This window comes from Crocodylus porosus, unplaced genomic scaffold (genome assembly GCF_001723895.1).
Source record: "Crocodylus porosus isolate Cpor-Errol unplaced genomic scaffold, CroPor_comp1, whole genome shotgun sequence".
In the NCBI taxonomy this organism is placed as follows: Eukaryota; Metazoa; Chordata; order Crocodylia; family Crocodylidae; genus Crocodylus; species Crocodylus porosus.
This window is the reverse complement of record NW_017728904.1, coordinates 1,806,912-1,822,113: the sequence shown is the minus strand read 5'-3', so window position 1 is coordinate 1,822,113 and position 15,202 is coordinate 1,806,912. Positions and strand designations below refer to the sequence as shown.

The 15,202-nt window shown below is 62.3% G+C and overlaps 2 protein-coding genes across 4 annotated transcripts in view; both read left to right on the top strand.

Moving 5' to 3' along the window:
* The window catches only part of FAM63A (family with sequence similarity 63 member A), a 22,917-nt gene extending 18,415 nt beyond the window's left edge, over positions 1 to 4,502 (top strand). For all 3 annotated transcript variants that reach the window (XR_002105015.1, XR_002105017.1, XR_002105018.1), the window contains one exon: positions 4,492 to 4,502. The gene's annotated coding sequence lies outside the window, so the exon portion shown is untranslated. The remainder of the gene's footprint in view (positions 1 to 4,491) is intronic.
* Positions 7 to 15,202, top strand: CERS2 (ceramide synthase 2; the record flags this gene model as incomplete). The annotated part of the gene is made up of 11 exons (XM_019556735.1): positions 7 to 25; positions 9,819 to 9,992; positions 11,071 to 11,188; positions 11,537 to 11,655; positions 12,196 to 12,253; positions 12,342 to 12,392; positions 12,606 to 12,698; positions 12,917 to 13,045; positions 13,438 to 13,544; positions 14,332 to 14,485; positions 15,077 to 15,202. Coding segments are annotated over exons 2-11 (1,128 nt in total), but the record flags the coding sequence as incomplete, so codon positions are not given.

Here is a 15,202-nt window from a genome sequence, read left to right as displayed (position 1 = left end):
CGAGCCGCGCCGGAGCCGCTCCGGAGTGAGTCCCGCGGGCCGCGTCAGTTTCTGGCGGGGGAAGCTGACCAGGCGGTGCACTGGGGGAGGGGGTCGCGGTGCGTGTCCCCCCCCTCCCGCCCCATCTGACTTCGCAAACTTTGCGGGGGGGGCGTTGCCCCCGCCCCTCCCCCCGGCATTGCCTCAGGCCTGCCCCCGGGGGGGGCTTCGTTTTCCTTGCAAGAAACTCCCCAGAGACGGAAGGTGGAGGCGGGGGCGGGTTGCTGCTTTGATGGCGCCTGCCTAGTGCAAGCTGGGCTGGGAGCTCTCCCGGGGCCACGGCTTTGCATCGCCCCCACCCCGTGCCTGGGGCCGGCGGGGAAGCCGGGACTCTTACATTTTGCCTTGTTTTTTGGGGTGGTTGTTTTTCTTTCTTCCCAAGCAACTTTGTTGTTCCCCTCAGGTTTCTCTGGGGCTGGAGGGGGATGCAGCAGGCCCGGAGGGTGTAAAGGGGCAGGGGGAGCAGGGATGTCTGACCCTCCATGTGCCAGGCTGGGCCCTGCAGGCACCCAGGGTGTGGGTGAGGTCCCGCTCCCAGCCTCCTGGACGGAGGCCCCTGGTCTCTGGGGTCTCCAGACAGAGGAGATTTAGGAGCTGGCTGGGCTGGAGCCAAGGGGTGACATGCCAAAGGGTGTTACTGCTGTGCCTAGCCCAGGGCGTGGGGTGAGGGCAGGATGGGCTTGAAGTGCCAGGCTTGGTTCCCTTCCTCTGTCCAGCTGCCGCTAGGGCAAGTCCCTTAGTTGCTGTCCGTGTGCCTCAGTTTCCCCCCATGTGAATGCATTGCTGCCTGGTGCAGGGGGCAGGGAGGGTGCAGAGGGGTTGGAGACCCCGGGGTGATTATCCCAGGTGCTGGAGAGAGCCCAAGGTGGGTCACTGAAAGAGCTGGGGGGCGTTTTTTGGGGCGGGCGCTCAGCGCTTCCTGAAACCCAAGCCCTCTCTGCGCTCGGCTTCCAGGATTGCTTGGAAAACCTCGGTCATCCTCCAGCTGGGAGCAGAGTCGCTGAGGTCTGGCAAGGGAGGAGGGTGGACTTGGGGGATGACAACAGCTTGGTGCAGCCCCTACCTGTCCTCTAATTGAGGGGCAGGGGGTATTGGGAGACCTGTTCCTACTTATGCAGCCGCTCTGGCTGGCTTCTTTCTGCCTTGGTTTTGGAGGAGGGGAGGTGGGAAGAGACATAGGTAGTGGCTTGAGTAGAAGTCAGAGTAGGCTGGCACCTTGTAAACTAACCTGAGCACACGTGTGTGTGGGGTAATGCTCCTCTAATGCGTACAATGGCATGTCATCGACTTCTAGGCCCGGAACTTGCTTCTGATGCTGGCGAAACCCAAGGGCTTTCGGGTTTCGGGTTCCCCGTCTCTGCTCTGCTTGCCCTGGCTTCCTGGTGCGATGGAGAAACCTGGTAGCTGGGGAATGGCAGAGGCGCGCGGTTCCCCTGCTGCCATGGCGCGAGCTGAAAGCATTGGGATGATCCTGAATGCGGCTGTATGGAGCCAGGGTGACAATAGCGGCCTGGGCCCAATGGCCTCATGGGCTCCTTGTTCCCCTGGGGTGCGTGTGCATGTGCACATACGTGCTAGGCCAGGGCTGCCATGTGAGGAACGAGACAGGACCTGGCATGTTGCTGGCACTGGAGCCGGCTCCCATGGCTGAATTGGTGGATCCTGCTGGGCTCCGTCCTTATCTCCCATCAGGCTGCGCCTGTGGGGAGCCAGGTTCCCGCAGGTGGGCAGCATTCGTGTCTCACTTTGGCACAGCTGATAATTGCACCCTGCTTTTGATCCTGGGGTGAAATCCTCCCAGGCCTCTTCATTTTAAAGCCCTTCTCAGCAGTGGGTTTGGATGGGCAGGGTTGCGGGATCTCCTGCACTTGTAATTAGTGTGAGGTGGCTGATGTCAGTTTTCCTTGGGGTTAATTAAGCAGCTTTAATTAAAATACAATCTCTAGGTGATCGTCAAAGCGGGGGAGTAACAAAGCCTTTTTCTCAGAGTAACTGCTGCTGTTTGTGGGGCTCTGTGCTTGGGTGGATGAGAGGGGAAGGAACTGGCGGGGGTCCTGGCCCAGCTTGCCTGTCTCTGGGGGGCTCCTCCAGGCCGGGGTGGGTTGGCATGGCCTAGGCTGAAGCCTGCTTTGCACGGTTATCTGCATGGGATGGCAATGCCAGGAGACATACCCACCCCAGCCTGTCTCGGCCTACCAGGTGCAGCATGTGTGTCGCCCCCCCCGGGTCCTGCTCCCCGCATTGCCCTGCTGTTGGGCCCTGAGTCGGGCAGTCAGGAGCCAAGCACAGGGCATGTGGGTTCACAACATCCCCCTGTGAGCTCCTGGTACTGGGGCCGGCACTGGCACCATGGCTCAGCTGAGCCCTGGCCCATCTGGGCGCACTGGGGGTCCAGGGCAGGGAGCTCGTCCCGTGCCGCGGGTCCCGTTTGCTGGGAATCATCCAAGGCTCTCGGTTTGCAGATGAGCCCGGGGCGTAGCTCAGGGTAGGGGCAAACCAGCCCTGTCTCCTCCCCAACTGCAACTGCCGTCCCTTTTCCCGGTCCTATCGGCTGCTCTTTTTTCTGCTCCCTGTCCCATCGGCTGCTCTGCCTTCTTTCTGATCTGTTGCTCTAGTTTCTGCTTCTTGCTCTGTGTCCCCCAGGTGCTCTGCTTTCTTGTTCCTGCCCTCTGTTCCCTGTCTGATCTGTTCCTCTGCTTTCTGCCCTGTGCCCCAGCCCCACTGGTTGCTCTGCTTTCTTCCTGCCCTGTGCTCCCTACTTGATCCGTTGCTCTGCTTTCTGCTCCCTGCCTCACCTGTCACTGTGCTGCCCATCTCCTCTGTGATCCATCACCTGCCACTTGTGTGTCGCAGTGGCCTCCCTGGCCTGGCTTGCGGCTCAGGACTGGGAGATACGGGGTATGTTCGTCTAATAACTAGACCCGCCGGGGGTGGTGGCAGGGCCCTGTCCGGGTGCCACTAAGAGAGTCTGACCACATGCCATTCCTGCAGGAGAGGGGGGGCTTGCTAGGGGGATGCCATGTGCTAGGGGCTGTATGTACTGCAGGGCAAGGGGTGGCATGTGGGATTGACCCTCTCCTTCCACACAGGGCAGCAAACCCATTGCCCCACCCACGCCAGGCTCGGGGTTCGTCGGGGCTGTGTGGGTGGGTGCCGTGGGGCGTCTGGCCCACCTCGTGCCCAGGTGGCAGCATTCATTAACCCTTGTATGACCCAGCTGATACCTTTGCTCTGGGATTTCTGCCTGGTCCTGATGCAAGGTCCCCAGGGTAAAAATGTGGGGGTGAGTGGTGGGGGGATGTTAAAGCCCCTTCCCATGGTGGGAGAGTAAACTGGGCTTGCTACCCACTGTCTGCGGCTGCTACAGCCCCAGCCCCCTTGGGCCTACAGCTATACTGTGCTAGGGGGCTGTGTTGCTTCACCCCGATCAGGATGCTTCAGGGGTTGCCACTGGCTCCTACATTGATCTATAGGAAGTGGGTGTCCAAATCTCCTAGGCTGCCTGCAGCAGCTCAGCTGGTGTCTGGGGAGGAGGTGGTGACTCCTCCTCAGGTATCTTAGGGGGCAGATGCCATGTTAAACCCTCCTGGTAGGGTTCAGGGAAGCTCGGACAGCCCCCTGCCCTGTGAAGACAGCAGGGAGCGTGGCGCAGTGGTTACAGCTAGCAGAGGCAGGCAGGACTCCTGGGTTACACGCTTGCAGCTGGCTTCAGGCCAGTTGCTTTGCCCTTCCCCACATGCCCCTTGGTAGTGCCGGGCGCTGGATGAACGTGCCACGGAGACCATGTGCTCCCCTGGCTGTAACTTGCAGGCCAGCGTGAAGGGGTTGAGACCTTTTTGAATGCCCAGCGGGCACCCCCAGCCCTTTAAAAGCCCCAAGAGTCACCCTGGGCCCCTTCTCTGGGCGGGGACAGCCCTGCCCACTGCCCTGGCTCTCTGGTTATGGCCTGGAGTGGGAGCCCAACAGAGCTGCTTTGTCTGCCTGAAGAGGAGGAGGGGATGAAGGCAAATAGAAACTGCTACCTCTTCAAGTAGACGAGCTAATATTAGGTCTGGCAGGGCTGCCGGGGCGCCATGCTCTGGGCCAGCCTGCTCCTGAAAGGAAATATTGATTGCCCCAGCCTGTTGTGTATCCGCATCATGGCCACTGGCCTCAGGCTTCGGCAGCAGGGGTTGATCTCGGCTGCTTCTGGCACCCCGGAGTCGGGGTCCTGAGGGGGAACAGGTCCCATCCCCCACAGAGTGGGGCTGCATCTTTGCGATAGTGAGATGTCCCCTGTCCCAGGTGGCTGTTGGGTAGTGGAGAAACTGAGGTATGGGGAGGAGAATTGCCTGCCCAAGGCAGTGGTGGAATTGAGGTGTCCTGCCTCAGTTTTCCCATCTGTATAATGGATGCAGGGGGCCCTTCTCCCTTTGTGGGGTTGCAATCAGTGGCATGGGACACCTGTCAGAGCTGCAGGGTGTTTGGGCAGAGGGGGTGCTCAGGCCTGGGCTGTGAGCTTCCCTACTAGGTTGCAGCTGCTGGGGGTGGTTTGGGGCCCCTCACCCGTCGGGGATCAGGCGGGTGCCCCTAGTCCCAGCGCCCGGCTGGGACCTGAGCCGCTTGGGGCTTGTCTGAGTTCCTGCCCGAGCCTGTTTGGTCAGATGATCTGCTTCCCTCTTCCGCCTGGTGAGGGGGGTGGCGAGCCCCACGCCAGGCACTGCCTGCCTGGGAGGGACTTGCCCAGCCCCTTCCTCCTCCCCTGCCTCTGCCAGGCCTGGCACTTCCAGGTTTTGGTATCTCGCACGGGGTGGGGGGGGGGCACAAGCATAGTGCCCTGCTAATTCCTCCCCCTGCCCAGCACCCACTCAGCTGTGCCAAGCCTGGCCCTGCCACGCTGGGCACTCGCCCCTTGATTTCCGCTCCAGCCCCCTTGGTGGGCAGTTCTCCTTCCCTCCCCCTTCCCTCTCCCCCCCAAAAAAAAGTTTATTGCCCCTGAACATGATAAGTACTCACCTGCCTCAGTTTCCCTCTGTGTGAGACTGGAGGTGCTGACCCCAGTGTGTGGGCTTTGGGGGGTGAGGAGGTTGGATGCCAGGGGCTGGGTGGAGGTGGGCATACGGCTCCGTGTACCACCATCCCGGGGGCCATGTGGATCGGGCGGGGGGCTCCCCAGTGAGCCCGGCTGCATTGGAGCAGGAAGGCAGAGGGTTTCCACATCTCCTTGGTGCTTCAACCTTCCTTGGTTACCCGTGGGTCAGGGGGAAGGGATGGGAGTCTGCACCAGGCCCAGCCTGGGCGGTTGTGGGGACCCTCTCTGACCCAGGCGGTGGCAGTCGGACACACGGTTGAGTACAGGCTCCCTGCCCTGGGGACAGCTCGTCCCCTTCCCGAGCATGCGGCCTTGTGCTTCTTGAATGGCTCCGGGTCTCCTCACGCCGGCACCGGACAAACCCCAAGGGACTTCCCTGCCTTGTCCTCCCTCCCCTCACACCCTAGTCATCTGGAAGGCGTCTTCAGTCGCTCGCACTTCAGTCATTCCCTGGGACTCAAAAGGGTCAGGCTTGCATATGAAGCTGCAGGGGGGTGGGTTACAAGATGCCCTGCTCCCCTTTCTGTGCTGATCCGCTATGGACACAAGTTGTCACAGCCTCAGCTGTCAGATTTCGGCTCCCGGCTTCTCCCTTTCCACTTGAAACCCGCCTCTTCTGCCGTTGTGGAGGCTGGGACTTCTCCCCTGACTCCAGGAGATGGGAATTTAAGGCTAGGTGGGGGAAGCCCTACTGTATGGAGGCCAGCTGCAAGCCAGGGGTTTCCTCCCGTGAGACTGGCTGGCTCCGATCCCTGCCCCTCTGCTCTGTGCTGGGCGTGGATTATACCAGGGCTGGGTCTGCCTGGGGTTGAGCTGCAGATGGGCAGGTCTGGCACCTGTGGGGGTATCTTGTATCCTGGTGTTGGGAGCCCTGGGAATCGCCCTCCCCTGGGTCATGGCAGGAGGTGGGTGCAGGAGCCAGACCGAGTGATCCAGGCCCTGAGATAACCCTGGACCCTTCCCCCTTCCTTCCTTGCCCAGAGTCGGGTTGTCTGTTAATCATCTCTGTGACTCTCTGGGCCGGGGGCAAAGTCCTGGAGCTCGGGCCCAGCTGGCAGGTCAGGATTTCTCAACTGTAAGGTGGTGGCTGAAATGGGGGAGCTGGATGCTCCAGGAGACGGTAGTTCAAGGGAACAGGGCACGGCCAAGTGTCCCCCCTTCCCCCTCTGCCAGCAGTGTCTAGAGTCCTGGCTGCATCATGATGCCCATGGTCAGGGGAGCTCTGTGCCACCCCCCAAAACCCTTCCCTAGCTCCTACATCCATGGCAGCCACTGCCCTGGTCCCACTCAGAGGTGGTTGCATTTTAGGGTGGGCTGGGAAATGGGGCAGCCTCCAGGGGGTTTTGCCATCCCATGTTCCCTGCTCTGAGGCACAGGTTGAATTCTTCCCTGTATCTCTGCAGCAGCCTAGGGGAGGCTCCAGTCTCGCCCATCTCTTGTCCTGGGTCTGTGCAGCACCTAGCACTGTGGGGTGAGCTGATCTTAGCCATGGGGGGTGCTACTGGGGGACTTGGTCCCATGCTGGCACCGTGGCTACTAGGGACATGGGGACGTCTCTTAGTGACCGTCAACCAGGCCTGGGCTTGGCAGCAGATGCGCACGTGCCTTTGGGAGGCCCTGGCACCAGGCTGAGTGTAGCAGAGCTGGACCAGCCAGCTGGAGGGGGCAGGTGCGGATGGGTGGGATACAGGCCTGCTTGGCTGGCTGTCCCTGCTGGTGGCAGGGCGGGGAGCAGTGCCCAGCCACAGTGGGTCCTGATCCCTCCCAGCTTCTCCTTCACTGGCTTTGCAGGCACCTGCCTCGCGGGCCCTAACCCTGGCTGTGCCCAAACCAGCCCTGGGCTCTAGCAGGCACCATGGGGCTGGGGTCGTGGGTTCGAGTGGCGCCCAGCCCATGCACGAGAGGGTTTGGCTGAGCCAGGCCAGGACCCCAAGGCTTCGGCCCAGGCCTGCGGCTGCTCTGGGTAGGCAGGGGCTGTGCTGGGCTGTGGAGACCCCCTGCCGGCTGTGTCCCCGCCCTGACTCAGTGGACCAGAGCCAGGGCAAAGTCTGTACTCGAAGGCCAGCGCAGTCTGCGGGGCTTGGAGGTGGGGGGGAGGGTCTGGGGCCGCAGCTCGTGGGGGTACGGCCACAGGACCCAGCTCCTGGGGGTGCTGGAGGGTCTCGGGCCCAGGATCTCAGGGCTTCCAGCTGCCTGGTGGGGTGAGGTGGAGATGGGGGTTCTTCATGTGCCTGCCTGGCCCCAGCCCAGTGCTCTGCTCTCTGCCCCCCAGGCATGGCTCAGAGGGAGCAGAAGGAAAGTGGGAGTTGACTTTAGGATCCTGGCCTGTTTTTGGGGCAGAGCCGGGGGTCCTGATCCCTGGGCTGCCGGTAAATCCCCCCTACCGAGCCCTGCCACCTCCCCTCCTCTGTGTGCGTGTGTGTGAAACGTGTGTGATACAGCCCGCAGGTCCCCACTGCCACAGAGCCAGGGGCAGCTGCAGCCCAGACAGCCACACTCCTGCATCCCAATCCCAAGCTGCTGTCCAGACCTCTCTCTTCATGGTTACCCAGGGGTGTTTTGTTTTCCAGGGGTGGTACTTGAGACAAGCCCTGACATGGGCCATGTCCTAATCCAGTCGGCCTGCATGTGTCTGCATGTGTGTGTACACATGCTTACACCCAGTGCCCCCGGTCTGAACTCTCTGGGATTTGCACCGGCTGGGAGGCCACGTTCCAGTCTCCATCTCCATCTGGATCAGGGCTACTAACGCCACCCTGGGCTGCTTCCCTTTGTGGGGATTTGGGAGCCTTTCTGGTGGGGGAAGGGGCTGGTTGCCAGCTAGGAGGATGAGGAGGCTGGGGGTGCCATGCAGATGCTCCCAGCTGGGGAGGAGGTTTGCACCTCTTGGACCCAGAGGCCGTGACGGTCTGGTGAGATGCTGGTGCTGGGCTATGAGCAACACAGGGGGGCAAACCTCTGGCAGGACGTGAGCCAGGTTGTAGACTGGTGTTTCATAGCACTATGAAACCCTGAGAAGGGGTAAGAGCATTTTGCGGTATCCCGAGGCAGACAGTGCTCCTCATCCTGGGGCAACGGGCACGGATGTCTGTGTGCTCGGGCTTTGTTTCAGGCTTCTCCTGGCATGAAGGTGACCTCTGTAGCCTAAGTACCAGTGCTAATGGCACCTGTCCTGGCACAGAGAGGACCAGCGGCAGCTGGGACGGTCCCTTCTTTTGGGAGTCTGGCTCTGTCCCAGCAAGTGATACCACCCCCGAGGTCTCTCTGGATCCGCATGCTGCTCCTGTGCCCAGATCCTCTCCCAGCAACGCGCCAGCATCTCCTGGACACAGCAAACTTGCTCGCCCAGCCGGCATCGGGGGTCTGCCCGGCTGCAAGCATTGTCCACGCTCGGGGCACGATGGGTTGAACTTGTAGCCTGCGGGGACTGTGATGTCTGGGAGTGGCCATCAGATCCACGGGTAGATCTGATGAAGGCTCTGTGGGGCTGCAGGCAGTTGATTTTTATTTTTTTAATTGTTTTTTTCCCCTCCCACGTCTGTCTCTCCATCCCGCTGCTCTACAATCCCCTCCAGCCTGTGAGGCACCTGCAGCTCCTGCCCTGCCAAGGGACCAGGGCTTGTCTGCCATGAAGCCTCTCCGCCCGCGCTAGGGAGAGGGCTGCCTGGGGCTGTGCTGCAACACGCAGCGCTGGCGGAGGGAGGATTCACAGCACACGCCTGGCTCCGCTTCAGGGCTGCCACCTCGCCCATTTCCACCTGGGAGGGATGAACAGTACCTGGTGCGAGCCGATGAACCCCCTGAGGCCCAAAGGGGCTGGAACTGGGGGCCGTCAGCACCTGGGCCTATGGGGACGGGGCCGTGCAGGGACCGGGTTGCCCTCACCCAGGCCTTGCCAGACGAGGCTGACCTCGGTGAGGCTGGCGGGTGGCTGAGGGCTACAGGAGCATCCTCCTTCCCTGGCTGGACCCCATCGGGCTCTGGGCAGCCAGGGCGTCTGTGGGTGCAGCCGGCCGAGCCCCCAGCCTGGCTCCAGCTGCCGGTGTCTCAATGCCTCCATTGAGCTCCAGGGAGGCCGGGCGCTCGTCCCAGCCACGTGCAGCCTCCTTCCCTCCTGGCGCTGTCGGGCCCTGGCCCGGGTGCCCCTGTGCTGGGCGGGCCGATGCCTTGATCGCTTCTCCCCAGGGCTCCCTCTCACGCGGGCCCTGCCAGGACAGGGCAGCGTGGAGCTGGGGGGTGTGCGTGCTGGCTCCCAGCCCCGATGCCGGCGAGTGCAGGGACACCGAGGGGAACGTGGCCTTTTGGTGCCACGAGCTGCCCCCTCCATCAGGCGGGAACTGAGGCATCGACTGGGGAGAGGAGTGAAATGGGGTCCAGGGGCCCTGGATCGTGCCTTCCAGGCCGGAGGGTCCCCGAGGGGCCAGGGGCATCTCCTCGCACCCAGTCCCAAAGGCCCCACCCCCACGTCCCGTCCCAAACGGTCGCTGGGCTTCAAACGGCCGCAGCGTTCCGGCCGCGTCCGCGGGGCAGGCAGGAGGGCACCTGGGGGACGGGGATCTGCGCCCACCGGGCAGGGATGAGGCTGGCGGGTCTCACCGCGGCCGTGCATCTCCACGCCGCAGCTGGGGACAGGTGGGGCTGGGGGGCCAGGGGGTGTCGAGGCCAGGCTGGGGGCCTGGGGCACGGCTGACCCCGCGCTGTCCCGCAGGATGTTGCAGACGCTGTACAACTGCTTCTGGTGGGACCGGCTGTGGCTGCCGGCCAACCTGACATGGGCCGATCTGGAGGACCGCGATGGCCGGGTCTACGCCAAGGCGGCCGACCTGTATATCACCCTACCCCTCGCCTTCCTCTTCCTTCTCGTCCGGCACCTCTTTGAGATGTAAGTATGGGGCAGGGGGCGGGGGGTCAGCTCCTGGGTGTCCTGCGGACCCATCTTGGGGCGCGGTAGGAGCCGGGCTGTACCAGGCACCAGGTGTCTGGGCTCCTCGTGAGCCCTCCCCCTGCCTTTGAGCTGGGGATGGGACCCAGGCGTCCGGGCTCCACTCCACTGCTCCACCCCACCAAGCCAGGTGTAACCCAGGTTACTAACCCAGGTACCTGAACGCCCCCCCAGACCAGCACACCCCCTCTTCCTCCCATCCCCAAGCTGCCCTGAGCCCTGGACTGAGCTGCAGTCTATCCCCCCCAGCCCGCATGGGGGTAGGGCCAGGCCGCAGGCAGCACAATGGGGCGCTTTGTGCCTCCCAGTGGTGGTGGCGGTGCCGGGGGGCCGGCGTGTCGCCACGGGCACAGACTAGCTTTGTTGGGCACCCACGGTAGGACACCGCTGGGGGGGAGGGGGGCGCTGGGAGCTCTGCCCACTCTAGACTGAGAACAGTTGGCTTTGGGGGGCGTTCCCACTGCCCCCCCATTACTCCACTCCCAGCCAGGATTGGGCCCTCTGGGGCAGGGGTGGGAGCAGTACCCTGGGATAAAGCCTCTGTCACAGGCAGATAAGCCCCAGCTGGTCTGGACTGACTGCCCCCCCACCCCAGGATCGGGGTAAATATCAGTGACCCTGGGATAACTGCACATGATCTGCCCCAGGGTAACTCCTTGATCCTTCCCCCCTCCTGCCCCCACCCTGGTGGCCTCCATGGCTCTTCCCAGTTGCTCCCAGGAGCTGGTCCCAGTTGGGGACAGGTGCAGAGATCCCTTGTCGTGGGTGATTTCAGGGCTGGGGGGATGAGGGGCCCACCGGCAGGTCTCCGAGTGCTCCCCAGGGGTCTCTGTGCCCTGTGCTGCCACGGGGGAATCTGAAGCACGGGGCAGTGGCAGTAATGCTCCCGAGTTTGGATCCTGGACGCCTGGGGTACTCTCCACTAGGCCACGTTGCCTCCGAAGGGAGCAGGAGCTGCTTGTTCTGCAGGGGTGGGGGGCAGCCATGTGGATGTTTAACCTCTCTCCCAACCCCCCAGGTACGTGGCCACCCCCTTGGCTGGACTTTTGAACGTCAAGGAGAAGGTGCGGTTGAAAGCCACCCCCAACCCCACACTGGAGCAGTTCTACGCCACGGCCTCCAAGCATCCCAAGCAGGTACGGGGGGCCCCTGCCGGCTCTGGGGGAGCAGGCTGGGGTCCCTCCCCACCTCCCTGAGCCCCTGGGGGGGGTCTGACTTGGGGGTCTCCACATGCAGTGAAGCCCTGGGGAGGAGGGGTGGTAAGGGGTCCAGTGCCCGGGCAGTTGGGCACTGTAGGACCCCTGGGCTGGCCTGATTATGGGAGGGGGCAGGGGGCTATGGGTCGGGAGTGAGGGGCACTGATGTGGGGGGCAGGGTCTGGTTTCACCCAAAAAAATCGAGGCTCAGACCTAGCCCCGGGGCTCCAAGTCAGCCCCAGCAGCCGGACAGACGGATGATAAGCCACTGGGGTCTCCCCCCGCTAGACGGACGTGGAGCTCCTGGCCAAGAGCAGTGGCTGCTCAGTGCGGCAGGTGGAGCGCTGGTTCCGGCGCCGGCGCAACCAGGACCGGCCCAGCCTGCTCAAGAAGTTTCGGGAGGCCAGGTAGGAGCCGGGCCGGTGGTTGGGGGGGCCAGGGGCCCAGCTGGGCTGCAGGGGTGGGCAGGGAGCTGCCTAGAGCCCTCCCAGTACCAGCCCTTGGGGCATGGCAGGACAGAAATTTCTCAGCATCTTGGAGAAGGGCCTGGCCCTGCTGGGGAAACTGAGACATGGGGAGGAGCAGAGACAGGACAAGGCAGTGGGAGTGGAGCCGGAGAAAGAGCCAAGGAGTCCTGGCTCTCCTGCTCCGGCCCTGCAGCCCTCCCCGACCCGGGGAGAGAACCCAGGAGTCCTGGCTCCCAGCCCCCAGCTCCAGCGGGGGCAAGGAGAGAAGGAAGCACCCATGGGCCCCAGCACTTTTCTCCCTGCCCCATGTCAGCCCCCACAGCCTGGGCTGGGCCTCCATAGGGAGCAAACGGCACCAGGGATGTCCAAGTCAGCACTGCCTCCGGCTCCAGGCCCTGCTCCTGGGTGGGGGCTTTCCTAGAGTCCTGTTTTCCCCCCTGGCTGGTGCGGGTCTGAGCACCATCTGCTTCCTTCTTCCAGTTGGCGATTCACCTTTTACCTTCTTGCTTTCATTGCTGGCATGGCTGTCATAGTGGATGTAAGTAGGACCCTGCCCCTCTTGCCCCTGGCTCCCACAGCCTGGCAGAGCTGTGCGCCAACCTTGGTCTCTGCTTCTCCCCTGGCAGAAACCCTGGTTCTACGACCTGCGGGAGGTGTGGAAAGGCTACCCCATCCAGGTGAGTGCCCGCAGGATGCCCCCCATACCCCCACCCCATCCAGGTGAGTGCCTGCAGGCCCCACCCCCCATGGAGTTGCCCTGCTCTGGGATACAGCTGGGGAATCCCCATGGGATGGAGCACTGCAGGGTATAGGATACATAACCACAGGTTCACAAGCTGGGGTGTTGGGGGACCCAGGCCTGGTTCAGTCCAGCACCCTTGGCTTTGCAGAGCATGCTGCCCTCCCAATACTGGTACTACATGATCGAGCTGTCCTTCTACTGGTCCCTGCTCTTCAGCATTGCCTCCGACGTCAAGCGCAAGGTAGGGAGACCTTGATCCGGGGCAGGAGGCTGAGATCCGGCAGCTCCTGGCTGGCCCTGCCAGCCCCCCCAAACCAGCCCCACCCTATGGCTGGTGCTATCTGATACCCCCACCTTGTGCTGGGGTAGGACAGGAGCCAGGCTGGTGTCCAGAACCTGCTCCTGGGTCCTCCTGGCGGTGCAAGGCTTGGCAGGATTTAACCTCTCCCCTCATGGCAGGACTTCAAAGAGCAGATCATCCACCACGTGGCAACCATCATCCTGATCAGCTTCTCCTGGTTTGCCAACTACATCCGAGCAGGGACCCTGATCATGGCCCTGCATGACGCCTCCGACTACCTGCTGGAGGTACACCCTGCTGGGACTCCTGGGTTCCCCAGCTTGCTGCCTCCAGCCATCAGTTATAGCCAGGAGGCCGTGGAGATCCCAGGCCCGGAAGCTGCCTCCTGGCAAAGGCTGGGCACCTGGGGGTGGGTGGAGAGGGTATGACAGCACCAGCGCCAGGTAGGGAACCCATAAGTCCTGACTCCCATCCCTGGGCTATTCGGCCTCTTCTGGGCTGGACTGGTGGGGGGAATCTCTTGCCGTGCACAGCACCTGGTGCACTGGGTCTGTGCAGCCTCAGGGTTGCGGGAGGGAGGTCCTGGTTTCGGCTTCAGTGGTCAGAAGAGACTGGGCCTGGGACCCAGCACAGCTGAGGACCAAACCCTGGTCCCCTGACCCGTCCCCTTGCTTCCCAGTCTGCCAAGATGTTCAACTATGCTGGCTGGAAGAACACGTGCAACAACATCTTCATTGTCTTCGCCGCCGTCTTCATTGTCACCCGCCTGGTCATCCTGCCTTTCTGGTGAGCCCTGGCCCCGCACCAATTGCGAGAGGCAGCCCCAGAGATGGGCGGGAAGAAAGCATCAGGGAGGATCCTGGTCTGTTCCCTCCTGACCCCTGCAGCCCTGAAGCATGTGGTGGGTGGGCTTATCCAAATGGCGGAGTCCTGTTTTTGGCAGCTGTACGGGTGCCTAAATCCTCTTGGAAGCCTCTGAGGCTTTGGCTTCTGAGCCCCCACACTGGTCTGTGCCTTCCCTGTCCCCTCCAGGACCCCCCATGCTTGCTCAGAAATACCTCCCATCTCTCCACCATATCCCCAGGAGATGGGGGCTCTGCCCCAACCTGGCTGCACAGACCAATAGCTGGTCTGAAATTCAGCTCAACCACCAGCTCTGGGCTATTCATACCCAGGCTCTGAGCCTCCTGGGGGCAGCTCTGGCCTTCTCTGCCTGCAGGAGGGTAGAGCCTGACCTGAATGAGAGCACAGGGGCCTCTGAGGCTATGGGCTTGGGGTTCCTTTAAGAGGATGAGGGGAGCAGCCCACCGTGAGGCTTGGGGTAAAGGGCAGCGATCTGGTAGTTCATTGTCCCCGCAACAAAGCGGGGGCTGTATGAATGCTGATGATCTTTAGCTTGCGGGTCTGTGCGTGCCCGTTTTACAGACAGGAAAACTGAGGCCTGAAACAGCAAAGCAACAGGCCCACCATGGCAGACCTCTGGAGCCCCATCCCTGTGCTGTGGGCAGCTAAGGGGATGGGATGGGGTGGGACACCCCAGGGTGACCATCCTACTGTTTCCTTCCCCCCGCAGGATCATGCACTGCACGGTGGTGTACCCCCTGGACCTGTACCCAGCCTTCTTCGGCTACTACTTCTTCAACACCATGATGGCTGTGCTGCTGACACTCCATGTCTTCTGGGCCTACCTCATCATCCGCATGGCCCAGAAGTTCATAACTGGAAAGGTGAGTTGGCAGAGTTGGGGAGCCCTCCCCACAACCTCCCATTGGGTGTCTGGGGACACTCTGCCCCTCCTTGCAGAACTGGTCACATGGCAGCTGCTGCTGCAGGGTGAGGGGGGATGGGACTGGCACAGAGGTCTCCAATGGAGAAAAGCTTCCTACTGTATTTTCTCACACGCATACGCCCCCAGAATATAATATGCGCCTTGCTTTTAAAAAGCAGAAGTCGAGGCACCCCATACTTTGTTGTAGTGTGTAACTGAGTAGCAGCAGTGAGAGCGGAGCCTGTTCATTGGTCTGTGGCCCAGGCAGAACCGGCTCTTCATTCTTTGCACATAACGTGCACTCCAAGCTCCAGGTGCTGAGTTTTCAGGGAGGGGAAGCTTATTGTATGCAAGAAGATATGGTGAGTGGTAGGTGGGGTGGGGGCATGGAACGTGGTCCCGTTTCTGCCGTGGGGGTGGCTAAAGAGTAGGGGGTCCTGACCTGCAGGGAACAGAGATGCCAAAGCGACAGTGGTGCCCCCGGACTCCTGGGTCCCAGACTCTCTCTTGATGTTGAATCCGCTCCCCGCCACCCGTCCCTTTTCTCCAGGTGGTGGAGGATGAGCGAAGTGACCGGGAAGAGACAGACAATACGGAGGAGGAGGAGGACGTGACAAAGAACGGGCCAGTCTCCAACGGCCACCCCGTGCTCAACAACAACCACCGCAAGACCGAC